At 43.5% G+C, this 12,418-nt stretch overlaps 1 protein-coding gene across 1 annotated transcript in view; it reads left to right on the top strand.

The window, feature by feature from the left end:
* Window positions 1-12,418, top strand: part of ABCA13 (ATP binding cassette subfamily A member 13) — a 345,366-nt gene that overhangs the window by 134,331 nt on the left and 198,617 nt on the right. The window contains exons 23-25 of the mRNA XM_071215039.1: window positions 3,911-4,107; window positions 9,177-9,334; window positions 10,419-10,649. Of these exons, the coding sequence (XP_071071140.1) occupies window positions 3,911-4,107; window positions 9,177-9,334; window positions 10,419-10,649 (586 nt within the window). The remainder of the gene's footprint in view (window positions 1-3,910; window positions 4,108-9,176; window positions 9,335-10,418; window positions 10,650-12,418) is intronic.

Raw genomic sequence — 12,418 nt, 5'->3', positions numbered from 1 at the left:
TAAATGTTACGTAGAAAATGTAGGGGATTCCCATATATCCCACCCTCGCTCTCCCACACTTTTCCCCACTAACATCTTTCATTACTGTGATACATGTTACAAATGATGAACAAATATTGAAGCATTGCTACTAACCATGGTCTATAGTTTACATTATGTTTTACACTTTGCACTGCACAATTTTATAGGTTTTGACAAAATGTGTAATAGCCTGTATCTGTCATTGCAGTGTCATGCAGAACAATGGCAATGTCCAAAAAAATGCCCCATGTTACACCTATTCTTCCCTCTCCCTGCCCTTAGAAGCTCTGGTGACCACTGCCTTCATATCCATGTTACAGTTTTCTTCCATTACTGGAATGATATGACTACTTTAGCTCATAGTTGCAGTCCCCGCTTATGTTTGTTCATTCCTTAATCTTGAGGATTTGGGCATGGTGATGCCAACTCTGCTTCCACTGGAGAGGGGGCTTCCATCCCATGTGGCAGATGGATGGAACTGTCTTACTTGCAGTTGTAGATACTCTCTGGTTTTGGGGATGGGCCTTGTCCTTCATTATGCTTTTGCTGGTTGTCCTGGTAAGTCTGATGAACTGGAGAGTAGGTGTTGGCTGAAATTCTGCTGAGATTCAGGACTCAACTGGCATATGAACAGCCAGAAGATTTAAGTTTCTGGAACACGTATTAGCACTGGGTTTAGTGCAAATTATAGGTTCAAATATAAGGGGCTTAAGAACCGTGTATAAGAGATTTATATATGAGTTCAACTCGAAAACATTGGGAGGATAGTTTATCACATATTCCATGGTAAGGCCCACAGGTAGGTGCTGAATTCCTGGGGTTGCCTGCTCTGCTATAGGGTCCACAGGTCTCTAGAGTCCTCAGAAGCACCCCTGCTTAGGGACTATTTACTGTGGCAGTAAGCGAGCTCCTCCTAAGACAAGCATTAAGTGTAACCTTTGGAATGACCTCCCAACTCACTTTGAAATCTCTTAGCCATAAGACCTCATTTGTATTTAATATTTCCCCCTTTTGGTCAAGGTTGTTTTCCAGATGCATTGCTCCCCAGGATTGCATTTTGATGTGAGTTAAAGATGCCATTTCAAACTTGACTTCCCCAAGGCTGATGATTTATGGCCTCCCTTGCATTTTCCATAGCACTTTGTGTACATTTCTTCTATAACTTTGTGTTATAATAGGATGTATGCATATTCTTTCTCCAAAGGTTCTGATTTTCTGGATGGAAGGGCCTGTGATTGTTGCTTTTTGATGGCCAATTCTGTACCCTGCAAATGCACACAGTATGTGCTCAGGGCCTGTGATGCTATGGACCCCCTGTATGCAGTCTTGTGACAATTTATAAAATGCGTATGAATAGAATAGACCTATCCTCATTCTCTCCATGCCCACCATAATTACCCATTACACTTGGTTTCAGGAGTTAAAATATAAGAGGAGTAAATGTAACTATAAAATATATTCATATGTTAAAGTTCAAAACGTATCTAAGAAAAAGTCTTCTACCAAAAACAGAACCAAAACTGCAGAGTGAAGCAGACTGGTCAGTTTAACATCAATCATTTGTCTAGGAGGATGACTGAAAGTGAACATTAGCTTCTATGCCTAACTCATACTATGGACGCATCCCACCTTCTGCTTACACCTTGTTTGGCACCTGTGCAGTGCAGGTTCAGTGAAGGACCACACAGATGCCAAACAAGGCAGGATAAGAGCACAGCCACTCCCACACATGATGGACAGCCCGCAAGGAGATGGGATTTTACACCCAATAATTATAACTAGGAGGCAGACAGAGAAGCTGTCCCAGGAGGGTACTGGGAGGTATCCTGAGTAGTGTCAGCAAAAGGAACAGAAGAAAGGAAGGGTTTTTGGTTTAACATAAAACTATAATCAGAACATGCATGTTTGAGAGCATCTGATGTCTTCTAGACTAGTTTATTTGTCTGTTTTCTCTGTTGACTGATCTTTGGTTAATGTGGATACATTAAGCTTAATAGATTCACCTCCTCTGCTCTATTGGAGCATCCCAGGTGGCCAAGACAAGTTGAGTAATGCCCCCCACAATGACATGTTCAAGTCCTGAACCCCTGTCCCATGGGTGTGAATTCATTTTTGACTGGGACCATCAAGTGCTATTCCTGACTCCTAGAGGGTGTGGACTCATTTGTAAATAATATCTTTGAAGATTCTAAGATGAGGCCAAACCATATCAATGTGGGTTTTAATATTGTATGACTGCACTTCTTATAAGCAAAGGAAATTTGGACATGGAGGTAGAGGCCGCAAGAGGAGGCCAAGGAGATAGATGGCCATGTGATGGAGGCAGAGGTGGATCACAGCCAGCAACCACTAGAGCTTCAGAAGGCATGGCCCGCCGGTACCTTGATTTTGGACTTCATGCATCTGAACTGTGAGATTAAAAATTCCTGTTGTTTGAGCTACCAGTTTGTGATATTTTGTTACAGCAGCTGTAGCAGTTTGATATTTATGAATTCCAGAAAGAAGAATTATGTTTATACACTGGTCGGTTCCTCTGAGTTTGATACCCTTTGATTGTATTCAATTCAAAGGTTTTATGTTTACTTGATTAAAACAAGATTAGGGTGTAACTCAGGGTTGAGTCCTTGCCCCCTGGATGGTCTGTATAAAGGGACACACACAGAAGAAGACACCAGAGCTCCATAGACATGGAAGAGAGAGAGAACTTGCCAGTTTTGATCCTGGGACCTTGGAGAGAGCTGAGTCATTCGCTTCATGATTTGCGGTTGAAAAGACCAGAGCCCTGAGCAACTGAGAAGGCCTGGAAAGAAAGGGGCCCTCCAGCCTATAGCTGAGATCAGAAGAAGCTGGGCCCAATGAGCCTTAAGAGGAAGAGGAAGGCTGAACCCTAGCAGAGATTGGCAACCATCTTGCTTCAACACGTGGCAACAGACTTTGGTGAAAAAGTACCTCTTATGGTACCTTGGGTTGGACTCTTTAGGGCTTTGTGACTGTAAGCTTCTACCCCAAATAAATACCCTTTACAAAGGCCAACAGATTTCTAGTACTTTGCATCAGCACCCCTTTGGCTGACTAATACAGCAGCATTTGCCATGTCTAACTGTGACCGTAGGGTCACGATAGTTTCTTGTTGAAATGGAATTATCCATTCTGCTCTTTCAAGTTTTGTCAACAATGGGAACACCTGAAAAGCAGAGGCATCAAATTACTGCAACAAATTTAGGCTGAGATTTAAAAGAGAGTGGATCCATAGGGAGAGGAAGAGTGCGTTACAGCGTGGGAGGTATTTGAAATCTGGGACTCTCCCAATTGAAAGGTCACAGGGATAAAGACCCCCAAGGCTTATTCTTTCACTGATGCCATCTGACAGTTTATGAACATTTCTCACACAGTATTATATTGGACTTTGCTGATTACTCAGGCAGGAAGGTGGGATGAAACCAAGACAGTGCACAGTGGGCCACGCAGCTAACAGTCTTCTCTTGCTCGCCCTTTGGCTTTGGTTTCTTTGGACCATACTAGTGCTTCATTCCTCCCCCGGTACTACCTTCATCCTAGCCATCCCGCTGTGCTATGTACTCTCTAGAGGTGATGGCCATCCCTTGGCAGAGATCTGAGTGAAAGGAAGAGAAGTCCTCCAAAGAAGAGAGCATGGTACTTGGCAGGTCCTGCTGACCAGGCTTTGACCTTATCTGTTGGTGTGGTTCCCACCTGAGCCTGGAGCAGGGCAAGGCTGCTGGGTGAAGACTGGTGAGCATCATCTCTGCCTCCTTGTGGTCTCCTGGTTTATAAAGATCTCGGGCACTGTGACTCAGTACTCATGGAGGGAAGTTTGAAGCAATGTGTTAAGGTGTCAAGGAGAGGAGTGAGAGCTCTTTTCTTCTTTCAGAACGCTTCAGGATGTGGAGTTGACGCAGCATCAGCACAAACAAATCCGAGCCCTCTCTGGGGGCATGAAAAGGAAGCTGTCCATTGGCATTGCTTTCCTGGGCACGTCAAAGACGGTGGTTCTGGACGAGCCCACCAGTGGGGTGGACCCTTGCTCCCGGCGCAGCATCTGGGATATTCTCCTGAAGTACCGAGAAGGTAGGGACTGGGCGTCATTCTCTTTTCACATCCGTCCTGCAGTATTGGGCTCCAAGAAAAGGTATGTTACAGGTGAAGAGGCACGTCACATCTGGATAAGGATACGTTATCCTTTCCAGAAAAAAAAGTTTTTTTTCATGAGGCCTTCCAGAGATATATTCATTATATAGCATCTCTAGAGTGTTAAGAATCCTTTATTTTGTATTTACATTTTGGCTTAGTATTAGCAATGACATTAGCCATGGATGTTATGCTATACAATTTTAATCAAAAACATCCTCATCCATATTTTATCCCCTCCTGGAATCATAGCTTATTCGAAGTGGAATCCTGGAAATCCCCTAGAACAAGTCTCTCTTTTCTCAGATGAGGAAACTGAGGCACAAATTGATGGGCAGGATATTTGTCCATGGCCACAGAGGAGACTCACTGCAACAGGGGCAGAATTGGGGCTTTTGCATAACTGGCTCCAAATTTCTCACCTCGTTTATTGATTTCAATTTAGGACATTTTAATGGTCACTTGTTTGCAGCTTCTGAATTCTAACTTTCGCACAACTAGGAAATAATGCTATAGGTATTTTATAGAAACGCTTTCATTTTCAAAGAAGTATAGAGAAGAGTAAATATCTTGGAACCACTAAAGAGCTGTAGAAGCTTAATTGGCAGGGTTAACCCAGGATCTTGGAAAATGCTATTTTTTTTACCAAATCAATTTTATTGATACAATAAGTGTACAATTCATCCGAAGTGTACAATCAATGGTATTTGGTATACTCGCATAGTTGTGCATTCATCACTTCAGTCATTATTAGAGCGTTTTCATTATTTCAATAATAATAATAAACAAAAAGCAGACAAAGAAATAAGAAAATTCTTCACCTCTCAGTCTCTCTATGCTTCCTCCACTGTACGTAGCTGCTGTTTCTTGGCTATTCTATCCAAACTGTATACTCAATGGCTTTTAGTATAATCACAATTTTACACACTCATCATCTAAAAAATTTTAGAACAATTTCAATACTCCAAAAGAAAGCATTCCTTTAGCATTCCTTCCTCAGACCTACATGACCACTTATCTCCTTTTATCTTTATAAATTGATTTATATATTAATAAATGGAATCATACAATATGTAGTACTTTGTGTCTGGTCTCCTACACTTAGGATATTTTTTTTTTTAGTCCAATATTAACATTTTGCCCTCTAACCTTACATTTGTTACTTACCTGAAACATCTATCTCCCCATGGGAGGTTAGGATTTGTTATTGGAGAAAGGCAAAGAGAAAGAACAGAGAAGCCCTGTGTCTCTTAGCACACAGAGGGCTGACCCCAGAAAACTTAGGCCATCAAAGCCTCCCTTGAGGGTGGAACAGATCCGTGAGTCTCCAGAGGTTAGCCCCAAGGTGGCAGACAGAGAGGGGAAGGATGGTATCTTCAAAATATATATATAATGAAAAAAAAAAGGAAAAAGAACAGCGGGTGTGTGTTTCCGGGCTGGGGTGTGCGGCTGGCCTGGAGAGGGAGGGTCCTGGCTGTGCCATCGGCTCCCCCCCTGCCATCTCGCAGCAGGCTTGGGGCCCAGGAGGAGCCCCGAGGTGGCGCTCCCACGCTCTCCTAGGGCCCCTGGGCACAGGTGCTGGGAAGGGAGCCGGGCCCGGGGCCTGCGGGCCGGTGGCCTGGAGCGCGGTGGCCCCTGGACTGACCCTTTCGGGAACGATCGCCTAAGCTGTAAACGCTGTGGGCTTGGGGGAGCAGCACCGCGTGGTCTCGGGCATCTCCCAGAGACCACAGGAGGAAGAGCACGCTGTGCTGAAGACGCTGACGCGGCCGCGGAGCCACGCCATCCCTCCTTCCTCCGCTGAAACAAACGCGCTCGGGGAAGATCGCCTGGAGAAGGAGGCAGAACTGAGCACCAGCTAGCCTCCTGGGCAAGGGGCACTCACCCCTCCTTAGAGGGGTTGATTCAGGGTTGAGCGAAACTAAACTTACGCTGGAAGAAGTCATTTCCCTGCTGCCCTGGATGGGGGCTGATGAAGAAAGATATAGATAAAATAGATTACATTTTCTCTGCGTGTGTGAATTGTAGTGTGCCTGAAATATTGCCAGCCTGCTACTCCTGTTTATTTTAAAGATCAGAGATGGAGTTGTAAAAGTTTAGCTGACAAAACATGTGAGTCGTCAGCATCGTGGCAAGTTTAGCAAGACAGCCAGACACAATAAATGCCTCTTCAAAAAGACGGCTTCCTTCAAAATCTGTTATTATAAATTAAATATTTTCTCACTGTCTGCCATCGTTTAGCAATGATTTTTGGTTTGGAGGACACCTTTGGAGCAGTCTCTGCACCGATTGAAGTGCCAAATCAAGAAGACGTAAGCGGATTAGAGGTGGTATTAAAAGAAAATTGTGTTTTCAAGAATCGAAATGTAAAGCCATTTCTGGAAACAGCCCCAAACCTCCAGGTACCTGTGATATAGCTTTGTGGAATAGATCTAGGGACTGCAAAATAAACGTTCCCTGCCGAGTAGAGAGAGTTTTCTGTCAGAAAACCAGAACATTTGGGACTGATTCTACCTGGAATTTTATCTGCATATCTCCTGCTTAGTGATGTGCAGTGTTAAGCTCTAGAGACTAGTGTCAGTAGCCTTACACTTCTCTTGGAAGGACAAATAAGGAAACAAGATACCAGACTAAATTGTTCTCGTGGATCATGCTCTTCCTGGGTGATCCTAGAGAAATTATCAAATTCCTCTGAGCCTCAGCTTTCTCATTTGCAAAATGAAAACAACTGAACCAAAATCATAGGGTTTTGTGAGGAGCAATTTTAATTGTATACATACATACATATATTTATATGTAAGTATATAGTTCAACATCTATCACATTTGTGCTCAATCACTGGCAGCTTACCATCATCATCGTCATTATTATAGGTAAGAGAAGGTGAATGTGGAAAGTACAGCTTTCAAAGGACAAGATATAAGACACACCATCTGAATCAGGGAAAGAGTCAAGCAGTGTTTAGGGAGAAAAAAGGAATCTTTGTCCTTTGGATGTGGTATATGTCTAGCGTTTCCCTAATATCCACTAATAAACAATTATGGACCAAACTTGTATGAACCTAATGTAAATCCTTTGGAACTGTATATTGCAGGTTATTTTTATTTTTAGTCTACTTCATTGCATTGAAAAATATCATTTCGCCTGCATGGGAGCTCTAATCAGAGTGTCCAACTGCCTTTAGTGTCAGGTTGAGGACTGAGAGCATCTCCTTAGCCCCTGTGCAAGGCTGAGGCCATGGTCTTTGGGACACATTCAAGGAAAGAGCTGCTCACCATCAACCCTACTCCTTATTGCTTTGGGGTCCACATCTCATTGTTTCTTTCTAGAGGCATCTTTTTTTTCTTTTTCTTTTTTAATGAATAGATAGTCCTCATCTTTGAATCTCAATCCTCTATTAAAAATATTAATGGGAAGTGGATGGGGCTCAAGTGATAGAGCTTCCAGCTACCATATGGGAGGACCTGGGTTTGATCCCCGGGAAGAGAAAACGTGCCCACATGGCAAGCCAGTGCCCATGAGAGTGCCTGCGTGCGTGGTGAACTAGTGCCCGCATGAGTGCCCGCACCAGGCCTGCATGGCGAGCCAGTGCCCTGCACAAGTGAGCAGATGCATCAAAAGAGAGACAAGGGGAGAGTCAAGGTGAAGCACAGCAGAAACTAGGAACTGGGTGGGGCAAATGACAGGGAAGCTCTCTCCAGAGGTCCCCAGGATCGAATCCCAGTGAATCCCAGAAGAGAGAAAATGAGAAGAGAAGACAACACAGACAGCAAAAACACAGGGTGGGAGGAGGGGAAGGGGGAAACTAAATATATAAGTAAATCTTTAAAAAAAATTAAGTTGGATTAAAAATTTATTCAGCCTTTCCTGTTTGACAATTTGTTTTTGAGGTAAGAATCAACCAATGTGTTTATTTCTATTCTATTAAAGAATTGGCTCAGTTTAAGCCAATGGGGAGTGTAGAAACTGAAAGACATGATAGTTTCCCATAACCTAACTGAAGTAAATTTCACCAAGTATATTTTACCTTCTCTGGCCTCTGCTCTTTCAAGGTAAATCTGAGGCTCTTTTATATCCCCAGGCAAAGGTAGTAAAAGCTGAGTGGATGCTAGAACCCATAAGAGATTGATATTCATTTCTATAAAAAGTGGCCATATCCTTTGTTCTCAGTCCAGTCTCGCTTCCCAGGAACAGCTGTGGCTATATCCCTACTTCCTCCCAGGTCCCCCCTGTCCATCTCAACAGTGTCACTTGGTGGTTCCAACTGCTATGACCTCCAGAAGGTAGCTTTTCCAAGGACAGTAGCACAAGCCTTGGCCCTTGCTACCTACTGCTCTATTAAATTTGATGAATGGATGCATGTGTTTGGTAACATCCCTAATTCCAAAGAACTTCAGTACATGACGTGACTGTTTTCAGAGATGGAGATATTTTTATGATTAACCCTTGCCTTAATGAAGTGCTTGTTTGCTTTTCTTATGCCATAGCTATTTCTGTAGAATGTAGCCTTCTCTTTAAGAACTCAAGAGATTGACAGCAGAAGAGGAGTGAGAGGGACTTGACTTTAGGACTAGAAAGAGCTGCCCCACGTTTTTTCTTTTTCTTTTTTCTGTTTACATTGCTTTACTTCTGTACATCTGTCTCATGGTCAACTTCTCTGAGTCTTAAAGAAGAGAAACTGGCCTCAGTGGCTTGTGTTGTACACCTTAGCTCAAGCTTACTGGCTGCCAGGCATCCCCCTCCCTTTTGGTTTGTGTGACAAGAGAAGGTTTGTAGAAATGGGCAGTAATGGCTGTAAGGGACGTTGATGGCATAGAGGAAAGTGTTTCAGGGCCTCTAATATCCCTTGTGGCCTTGGCTAAATTACTTCTCAAGGACTCATTTCAGTCTTTTCCAATTTAAAGACAGATGGGAATGCTGACATTTCCTCCTGGAGGTCCCATTCCCAGGAAAGAAGTGACTGTGCCATTGCCCAGGTTCTGACACCCCCCCCATTTCTCGAGTTGCAGGTCGCACAGTCATCTTCACCACCCACCACCTGGACGAAGCGGAGGTGCTCAGTGACCGTGTGGCCGTCCTCCAGCGAGGCCAGCTCAGGTGCTGTGGTCCTGCCTCCTGCCTGAAGGAGGCCTACGGCCAGGGGCTCAGCTTGACACTCACAAAGCAGGTAAGGAAAGTAGTGGTTGATCATGGGATCTGGTTACATTAGAAAAGTTCCCCTAGACTTGTGGCATAAGAAACAGATTGGGACAATTGCACAAGTGTCATGTTTGACATTTTGGATTAAACTCAAATCAGTTAAAAAAAAAAGTTTGTTCTGAACCAACTGTGCATCCTGCCTTGATGTAGTTCTCTTGGAAAGTAAAAACAAAAAGCAAAAACCAAAAAGGACACTTGTATACAGACCTGTTGTGGGTGTCTGGGAAATAGCATGGTGAAGATCAACAGTAAATACTTTTAAATTATGGCAGTGATACACAGGACAAGAGGCCAAAGCCTGTACCAACAAGTTACCACATCCCGAAGCAGAGGAATGAGGGGCCGGACCTGAGAGGTCAAGGTGTATGCTAGAGGTCAAGTCTCTGTCACATTTATTGTTACAGTTGCCTTGTGTGAACTGGGAGCAGACAGTGGTGATTTTTGGTTGGGGATTCAGCAGGGGTGAACTTGGAGAAGTCAATTCACCTCTCTTGGTCATGCGTTACTTTTCTCTATCAAGGAAGTCAAGAGGGTGGGTTTGTGAGACCCCCTCTGTGTAGCTCACTCTGGGTGGGCTTTGTCAAGCTTGTTTTGAGGCCTCAACCCAAGTTCCTATTTATTTTCCCTCAAATTCAGTGCCCGATATTGTGCCTTCCCAAGATGGCTCTTTTCCTCCATGGTTGGGAATCTTTTTTGGATGAATCAATCCTGTATTCCAAGGATCCAATTTGTTAGGCACATAGTCTTCGCCATGACTCCTCCAGGGGTATTTATAAATATACAATTTCTGGTGCCTGATGCAAAATGCCCAGTTACCAAGATGGGCATACAGATATGGTCTCACCAGGTTTGTCACAGACTTACATTTAAAAAGAAAAAAAAGAAAAGAAAAGAAAAATTCAATGTATCATTGAAGTGCCTATCAAATACAAGCTCTTTCTTGACTTTGCTGCTATGAATTGAGATTCCAAAACAGTATTCTCACGGATATATCTAAAATCAATTGATCATTCTCTTTTCTGACATCTTATTGTTGTTGTTGTTTTAAATAGCCTTCTGTTCTGGAGACCCATGATCCGAAGGATATTGCTCGCATTAAAGCTTTGATTCAGCTCTACATTCCACAAGCATTCCTCAAAGACAGTAGTGGCCGTGAGCTGCGGTTTACCATTCCAAAGGATGCAGACAAGACCTGCTTTAAGGGGCTCTTCCAGGCCCTGGATGAGAACCTCCACCACCTGCACCTGACAGGCTATGGGATCTCAGACACCACCTTGGAAGAGGTGAGCAGAAATACTTCAGCTGCCTGTACTGCTTAGACTTTGTCTGCAACTCTGCATTCAGTGAGGTAATGTGGTAAAGGCAGTAGGGACAGGGGATGTAATGGGGTGTGGCATTTTGATATTATTTATGAATTCTAAAAAGAAGCATTATGTTTGTACACTAGTCTGTTTCTCTGGGTGTGATCCCTTTTGATTGCATTAGATTTGGCTGAGATGACTTGGATTACATGATGTTAAGATTATAGCCTTGATTTGACCACGTCAGTAGGGCATGACTCTGGTTGAGTCCCTGCCCCCTTGGTGGGCAATATAAATAGACACTCACTCAAGAAGACACACAGAAGAAGGCACGGGAAGGAAGAGAGCTCCACAGACACAGAATAGGAGAGAACTTTGATCCTGCAGCCCTGGGAAGAGAGATGAGCCATTTGACTGATAGTTTGCAGCTGAAGAGAACAGAGCAGCTGAGCTAAGGAAGCCCAGAAAGAAATGAATCTTATGCCAGCCTATAGCTGAGATCAGAAGAAGCCAGAGAGGAAGAAGGAAGGAGAGACCGGGCAGAGATCACCCACCATCTTACTTCAACACGTGGCAATTGACTTGAGTGAGAAAGCACCTCTTAGGGTACCTTGAGTTGGACTCTTTATGGCCTTGTAACTGTAAGCTTCTACCCCAAACAAATACACTTTATAGAAGCCAACAGAGTTCTGGTACTTTGCATCAGCACCCCTTTGGCTGACTAATACATGGGGCATGCTCTGTATTTTATTTATTCTCAAGTTCCGGTTGGAGTCAGGTTCAGTGTAAGCCAATGACTGAATTTAATACACCTGACAGGTTACTATTAATTCTTTAAGTAAATAAGCATTTTTATTTTTGAGACCTTCTGGTGTCTTTAGTTCAGAATAGTTAAATGCCCAAACAATTTTCAGTAGTAGATGATGGGCTGGCCATAGTTGGAGGTTCTTCCTCTTTCCACTTTGGACCTCCTTCTGCGTCGGAGACCATGGCCCCACGCAGGTTAAATGAGAAGAGGTGTGAGAAGGGGTGTAAGCAGGTGAGCACGGCCACCTCCTCACCAGCTCTCCCACCCCTTAAATTCCATCATTCCTCTGATGTGGGAAGCATCTTTCAATATCAACAAGACTTGATGTAGTTTCTTCATAGCACATGGCAAATACGAGTCAGACGGGAGCATCTCTTCCCAGAAGAAGTTGCTTAGCTGTGTAACTGAAGGAGAAGCAGGTCCTGCTTGGGCTCCTCAAGGTTGGCTCTGTGACTGAGCCACATTCAAGGTTGATTTTCACATGGCTAGTATCTATAGAAAGTAGGGCAGATTGAAAAAAAAATAAAGTGGTGCAAATTAAAAGTAAAAAAAAAAAATCTGAGAAGAATTTTGGACTGTTTTTCATAAATTACCCAGAGTTTTAGTTTCCCAGCTGCTAAAACAAGTACCATAAATGGTTACTTAACAACTGGAATTGATTAGCTCCTGGTTTCAGAGACTGGAAGGCTGGTTTTCTCCTGGGTTCATTATCTTCCTGCTGGCTGGCAATTTTGGGGGTCCTTGGCTTTTCTGGTACATGACAGCACACATGCTGGTATCTTCTCCTTTCTCCTTGGGGTTCCACTGAGTCCCAGTATCCGACTGCTCCCAGATTGGCACAAAAAATTTTTAAATAATTGAAAGAATAAAAATAACCTGATTTTCGTAATGTCTAGTAGTGTTTTGGAAATGGCTCTAAGTGCAAATCTTTCTGTCTCTCACA

This window comes from Dasypus novemcinctus, chromosome 5, assembly GCF_030445035.2.
Source record: "Dasypus novemcinctus isolate mDasNov1 chromosome 5, mDasNov1.1.hap2, whole genome shotgun sequence".
Classification (NCBI taxonomy): Eukaryota; Metazoa; Chordata; class Mammalia; order Cingulata; family Dasypodidae; genus Dasypus; species Dasypus novemcinctus.
The sequence above is the reverse complement of the archived record's forward strand: the minus strand, read 5'-3'. Positions and strand labels throughout refer to the sequence as shown.